A 7500-nucleotide genomic window follows, 5' to 3' on the forward strand; every position below is an offset into this window, starting at 1 on the left:
ACAGTCCTAATATGGAGGTCACACTTAGTATCACAATATCGGAGCAGATCAGCACATACAGTATTCCACTTTCTGGCCTCACCTGGCAGGACAATCCTCTGTAGCCTGGAGGGCAGCGGCACTCCTCCACCTCCAGGGCCTGCGGCAGGCTGGTGTATGAGGGCCCAGCTGTCTCCATGCTCACTGCAGTAATGCCCGCAGATATCATGTCTGTGGAGTAGGATGCCCGTATAAGAATCTCATCTAGATCCGCCAACGCCATCATCAGATGCTCTCGTGTTGCCTGCTGCCCATCTGGACGCTTCCACTGGCTCTGCAGGGAGAGAGATGGCGGTGATATCAAACCAATGGTCATCAGGGTTCGGTCATAGACAGATCTCTCAGCCTGGTCTCACCTCTCTGAATGCAATCTCAAAAGTTTTGCTCTCACGGGGGCGCAGTTCAGTCTGATATGCCACCAAGGTGATGTCATTACCCTGGAAGCGAACACAGAAATACGATTGGTGGGGTAGCGGGCGTATCGCTTTGGTCTGCTACTACCACAACAAATGGACACAGAACAGCGTCTGCCACCCTCCATCATGGCTGCAGTCCAGTAACAAGGAACAAGCTGAAGCTCAGGTCTTACTGTGATCTGCACGTCAGCATCAGGCAGCGGCGATCCCCGGATCCCGGATGTGTAGGTCAGCGTGTAGCGGAGCGTTCCACCATAAGACGTCACCTGCAATAACAACACAAGATCAGAAGTTCGGCAATTTTCCATAAAGGACAAGAAAAAACAAAAACGTTTTGATTGGGAATCGGGATTTGAGTGTTCAGACTCCGACCAATCTCTAGAACAAGTCGAGAGAAGAGCGGAACAACTGCGTTGGCTCCAGGCTCTGTGCCATGTAACCAAGACAAAAATGACATGGTCACCGGTACAGAGAGTGGGGAGCGAAGTGTCTCGCTCTTCTCTCACTGGTCTTTCTAGTGATCGGTCGGGGTCTGAACATTCTGACCCTGACCAATGAAAATGTTTTTGTTTTACTTATTTATCCCCTATAAAAAGCATAGGGGATAAGTGTCTGATAGTGGGGGAGTCTGACCACTGGGACACAGCGGTCGGACCCCCCATGATCAAACACTTATCTCGTATCTTTGGATAGGGGATACATTTTCCTACGTGTGACTTATCCTTTAAGTTGGCTGTAAATTTCAAACAGCTTTTGGCTGAAGCTCATTCGGCTGACAGCTATCTCTCCGACCCCACCCCCATATAAATGCATGCTCAATTCTGCTGGGCATGAATGCATTCTGGATGGGGAGAGGAGTTCAAACCGCTGCCAGACTCCACTCTTTTCTTCAGATTGCTCTGGAAGCAGCTTATCTTACTGAGAACAAAAGGATCAGACATGTAGTCAGGAGGCCATACACAGTAAATGGGTGTCTGGTCCAGTGATTTCGGTGGGATCGGCCCACCATCTTAGGTGTACCTAATAAAATCTGCGACTGTTATCCGGAGGCCTCGCTGAGGGAAATCACATGGAAAACAAATGCTAGGAATGGATCTCGCAATGGAGGTACGAGGGGCCCGAAGTGACATTACCTTATCCCCAAGGAAAACCTTAGGCAAGGACCAGTAGAAAATCCCTTCAGGGAACAGAGAGAAGCCCTTGTAGACCAAAGAGTACTAGGAAGAGAACAGAGCACGATAAAGACACAAGGCCAACCATCTACTACTACAGCACTGCAGCGTCCCACATACACAGGACCGGCAACACCATGCACCAACCACAGCACAAGGGGGGATCCTTGTACCTTTTCAGCTCCTCTTAATCCTGGTGTCTGAGAGATCAGGACATTTGAGTCCTGGCGAAGTGACCGCGTCCCACCTCCAGCCTTGGGGGGTATGGAAATGGAGGATTACGGCACAGAATGATACGGCGCACTAATACACAAGGTAGAGCACAGGACAGGAGTCCATCCGTGGGCATACAGTGGGGGCATACCTCATGTGTAGCTCTTTGGGGCACTCGGCCCGGGGCACCAGATAAGGGAAACGTGTGCGTTCTTGCCCGTGACTGCGCGTTATCATGGTCACGATGGCGGCGCACAGAAGGAGACGATGGCGGACCAGCCAGTGCGGCTACAGGTGATGGAGGCAGAGCCGGGTCCGGTACTTTTGTTTTGTTTGGCGCAGAGGAGAAATTGGAGAAGAGCGCCCAGATCTCACGGTCCATTGCTTCTTGCTTTTTATCCATCTGGAGCGGAAATTTCAAAGTGCAGAAAAGAAAAAAGGAAAGAGAAGGAAGAAATAGAGAATGATAGAAGGACAACAGACAACAAGAGAGACAGACGTACGGAGAAAGCGGCGCCTCAAACAGAGTTATAGGTGGAAATGCAGGAAAGATGCAAAGGATCATATATGGAAACACAAGATTTATCTATTTACTGCACTGTTTCCCAACCAGGGTGCCTCCAGCTGTTGCAGAACCACAACTCTCAGCATGCCCAGATAACCACTGGCTGGGAAACATTGATTTATTGCAATAAGGAACTGGCTCTATAGTAGAGGATGGGCACCGCCGCATGAAACGCCATGCATCAAACAACACGCAAGCCCCCAGATATACGAGGGACGGCAGGGGGTCAACCAGAGACACATGGATCAGACAAAACAGAAACTGCACCTAATCTGCACCACGAGAACAAGGACTAGGAGCAGAAGCTGAGGGACTCCACAATGTCTACGCTGGCATGCATGGCAAGGAGAAGCAGTCCCATGTAACTCATCTACCTGGGCTTGTCGCCGGACTCGATGCTGAGGGTCATGGGTTTCTCCTAAAGCCTCAGAAGCAAATTTTCTGCGCATTTCTTCTTCTGTCAGCGAGGACTCGTTCTGCTGGATGTACAGGATTGTTATCTGGATCAGTCATAAGTCCATGCACAGTGGACCAGGACCATTACAGGATCAGAACCATCAAAAGCAATCAGCGTGCAAAGGGGATAGGATCAGTAAAGGATCAGGTAGGCTGGAGTGGGATCAGTAAAGGATCCGGTATGTTGGAGCAGGATCAGTAAATGATCAGGTATGTTGGGGCAGGATCAGTAAATGATCAGGTATGTTGGGGCAAGATCAGTAAAGGATCAGGTATGTTGGAGCAGGATCAGTAAAGGATCAGGTATGTTGGAGCAGGATCAGTAAAGGATCAGGTTTGTTGGGGCAGGATCAGTAAAGGATCAGGTATGTTGAGGCAGGATCAGTAAAGGATCAGGTATGACTGGCTGGTATCAGTAAAGGATCAGGTATACTGGGGTGGGATCAGTAAAGGATCAGGTACACTGGGGTCGGATCAGTAAAGGATCAGGTATGCTGGGTAGGATCAGTAATGGATCAGGTACGCTGGGTAGGATCAGTTGAGGATCAGGTATGCTGGAGTGGGATCTTTAGAGGACTGGGTATGCTAAGGTGGGATTAGTGAAGGATCAGGTATGTTGGGGTAGGATCAGTAAAAGATCAAGTATGCTGGGGTGGGATCAGTAAAAGGTCAGATATTCTGGGGTGGGATCAGTAAAAGATTAAGTATGCTGGGATGGGATCAGTAAAAGGTCAGATATTCTTGAGTGGGATCAGTAAAGGATCTGTATGATGGGCTGGGATCAGTAAACGGTCAGATATGTTGGGCTGGGATCAGTAAAGGATCTGTATGATGGGCTGGGATCAGTAAAGGATCTGTATGATGGGCTGAGATCAGTAAAAGGTCAGATATGTTGGGCTGGGATCAGTAAAGGATCTGTATGATGGGCTGGGATCAGTAAACGGTCAGATATGTTGGGCTGGGATCAGTAAAGGATCTGTATGATGGGCTGGGATCAGTAAAGGATCTGTATGATGGGCTGAGATCAGTAAAAGGTCAGATATGTTGGGCTGGGATCAGTAAAGGATCTGTATGATGGGCTGGGATCAGTAAAGGATCTGTATGATGGGCTGGGATCAGTAAAAGGTCAGATATGTTGGGCTGGGATCAGTAAAGGATCTGTATGATGGGCTGGGATCAGTAAAAGGTCAGATATGTTGGGCTGGGATCAGTAAAAGGTCAGATATGTTGGGCTGGGATCAGTAAAAGGTCAGATATTCTGGGGTGGGATCAGTAAAGGATCTGTATGATGAGGTGAGATCATGGTATGCTTGGCTGATGGCCCACACAGGAAGAGGACACCACATGCGGGACTGATCAGGACCATAAGGGACCATTTATGATCAGTTCATGCTCGAGCATCGATTAGAGAAAACCACACACGAGAAAACATAAGCCTTAAAGGGGGTCTCCGGTGCTTACACATCTTATCCCCTACAAAGGATAGGGGATAAGATGCCTGATCGCGGGAGTCCCGCAGCTGGGGACACCCGTGATCATGCACGCGGCACCCCGTTTGTAATCAGTCCCGGAGTGTGTTCGCTCCGGGTCTGATTACCGGCGACCGCAGGGCCAGCGGCGTGTGATGTCATGCCTCCGCCCCCATGTGATGTCACACCTCCGCCCCTCAATGCAAGCCTACTGGACGGGGCGTGACAGCTATCACGGGACTCCCGCGATCAGGCATCTTATCCCCTATCCTTTGGATAGGGGATAAGATGTGTAAGCACCGGAGTACCCCTTTAAAGGCCGATCGGCCTGATTACCATCAACATCATCCAGATCACGAGAGACAGGGGTCACTGTGCTGCTGTAGTCAATAGGTCAGTATTTACCAACCAGTGGCCATCCCACTGTTTCAAAACTACAACTCCCAGCATGCCCGGACAGCCAACGGCTGTCCGGGCATGCTGGGAGTTGTAGTTTTGCAACAGCTGGAGGGCCACTGGTTGAAAAAACCCTGTTATATCCAGCACAAGCACAATGAAGCACACCATCACACACCATCATGCAGCATCACACACCATCATGCAGCATGACTAAGTCTAATACCTTGTGGGCCCGCCGCATGCGAGCAAAGAGCATCTCCCGCTGAGTATACAAAAGAGACAACAGGATCATTTGAGACTGGACGTCATATAGTGTGTCATATAGAGTGTATATATATATATATATATATATATATATATATATATATATATAAATATACACATACGAAGGCTCATTTGCGATGTCATAGAAGTATAAGGGGTCGCAAGGCTTTAATCAAGATCTAGCGGCCCCAGCCAGGTCCAGAATATCATGTAACCCCTGTAACCATTTAGGGCCGGGGAGGAAAGGACACTGCCGGTCACCAATCACTCCCATCATCCCCTGACGGTAGGCCGCTCTTTTCTAGGTCCCATTGGGATCGGCGTTGCTCTGTATTTGTGAAGCAGAAGACGACGACTAGAAATGAATACAGTCACATGACCGTATCAGCGCTATACACGTCTCTCCCCGGCAGCTCCCATGAATAGCGGGTCAACATGGCAACTGTGACCACGGGCGCTTTAAATCAATGAAATGCAGCGGCTTTTGTGGGACCAGAGACCGCCACCCGCTTCTCTCCCCCTGCCTGCCGGTCCTTAGTCCAACCACCGCCGCTGCTGCCCCATTGCCGCCCCCATCCCCGGTTTTATAATTGCCTGTTCCCGGGGTCCACGCTACTTCTGGCTCCGGCGGAGTCCCAAGCGGTCACTGGAGCCAGAAGTAGCGCGGACCCCGGGAACAGGTAATTATAAAACCGGGGATGGGGGAGGCAATGGGGCAGCGGCGATCTCTGGCTGGGGCGGTGGGGGGGGCAGTGCATTATCGGTTTATCGGCAAGGTAATTGCCGATAGCAAAAACGTCCAAAATCGCGAATATCGGCTGATAATATAGGCCAAACCGATAATTGGTCGATCCCTACTGGAGACCCCCGTAATTTTACCTTTATCTCCCATTCTTATGGACAAGGAATGAGTTTTATTGGTGGGAGAAACCCCCTAATAGTGTTTTATTATTATTATTTATCCTGTGTTATGCACCATGTTTTATATGATTGCCCTTATACTTGAGAGAACAGGGTGGGATGGTCTAGTCTAGTTTAAAGGGGTACTCCGCCCCTAGACATCTTAGGGGATAAGATGTCTGATCGCGTGGGTCCCCCCGCTGGGGACCCCGGTAATCTCGGCTGCGGCACCCGAGACATCCGGTACACAGTGCAAACTTGGCTTTGTGCCGGATGACTGGAGATGCGGGGCGGAAGCTTGTGACGTCATGGTCACGCCCCACCCCGCCTGTTACGGCCACACCCCCTCCTATATACTTGCATTGAGAGAACATGGCCATGAAGTCACAAGTGGGGCGTGGCTGTGACGTCACAAGCCTCCGGCGCTGCACCTGTTGCCCTAAACGAACGCCGGGTGCAGCTGCGAGATTGGGGGGGTCCTGTGGTCAGACATCTTATCCCAGATCCTTTGGACAGGGGATAAGAGGTCTTAGGGCAGAGTACCCCTTTAATCTTGTCTGAGCTAGTCTAGTTTGAGCTGGTCTAGTCTATTCTAGTCTGAGCTGGTCTAGTCTAGTCCAAGAGGTACACTACCCCAAAGTAGCCTCCGAGAGCATTTTTATAGCAGTGAAGGAAGCACTTTTACGCCCTCTTGTGGCAAGACCCAGTGTCTGATCAGACCCCGCCTGCAATCATTTACAATTCTCCCTGAGATACAACTGCGTGACGGGTTTCGCAGCAATCGGACATTTCTATCTGGGTGCGTCCTTTTGTTTTAGGACAATGAGCGTCTTACAAAGTTTGTCACATTCGCTTGTACTGTTGATTTATGCGACAGCCTAACGGCGGAAAAGGGGGCCACACTAAATTCATGTTCACACGGCTAAAAAGTGCCGCAATTTTCACATCGGAATTAGTGCGTTCCCACGTTAAAATCCACTTCCCATTGACTTCAATGGGATCGTATAAGACAAGCGTTTCCCGACCAGGGAGCCTTCAGCTGTTGCAAAACTGCAACTTCCAGCATGCCCGGACAGCCTTTGGCTGTCCGGGCATGCTGGTAGTTGTAGTTCTGCAACAGCTGGAGGCACCCTGGTTGGGAAACACTTGTCTATACAATGCTGATAAGTCTACGTGTCACTGTGGGATTGGCGAAGGCAACTGTGATCCTCTCGCACTGTTCTGCTGTTGTAACCATTCAGACGGCTGTGCCTCTGTGTATGCAGAAGTCGGATCAAGAAGTTTCATTTCTGAGGCAAGAGGTCAATCAGATGTGATCCCCCTGCGTCAGACAATCCACCACCCCCGTCATTACCTTATCCCCCTGGTAGTTCTCTGGAAGCTGCCAGTAGAAGGATTCCTGCCCCAGCTGGTCAAATTGTCGGTACGATAGCTGTGGCCCCTGGGTGGACATCTCCACAACGAATCCGGTGGTGATACGGACGCTGTGTTGGCGGTTCACCAGGGCGAAGTTCTGGAAGTTTCCGGGCAGGAATGGGCTGGTGATCTAGATCAAGAAGAAGAGAGAGAGAGAGAGATGGATCACTCAGGGCTCCCTGATGCAGTAT

At 50.2% G+C, this 7500-nt stretch overlaps 1 protein-coding gene across 10 annotated transcripts in view; it reads right to left on the bottom strand.

The window, feature by feature from the left end:
• HSPG2 (heparan sulfate proteoglycan 2) overlaps positions 1-7500 on the bottom strand; it is a 171577-nt gene that overhangs the window by 39127 nt on the left and 124950 nt on the right. For all 10 annotated transcript variants that reach the window (XM_056544202.1, XM_056544196.1, XM_056544195.1 and 7 more), the window contains 5 exons: positions 7248-7439; positions 629-721; positions 396-476; positions 83-313; positions 1-6 (listed from right to left, as the gene is read on the bottom strand). The exon at positions 1-6 is cut by the window's left edge and continues 108 nt beyond it. In XM_056544202.1, coding sequence (XP_056400177.1) covers positions 1-6; positions 83-313; positions 396-476; positions 629-721; positions 7248-7439 — 603 coding nt within the window. The remainder of the gene's footprint in view (positions 7-82; positions 314-395; positions 477-628; positions 722-7247; positions 7440-7500) is intronic.

This window comes from Hyla sarda, chromosome 10 (assembly GCF_029499605.1).
Source record: "Hyla sarda isolate aHylSar1 chromosome 10, aHylSar1.hap1, whole genome shotgun sequence".
In the NCBI taxonomy this organism is placed as follows: Eukaryota; Metazoa; Chordata; class Amphibia; order Anura; family Hylidae; genus Hyla; species Hyla sarda.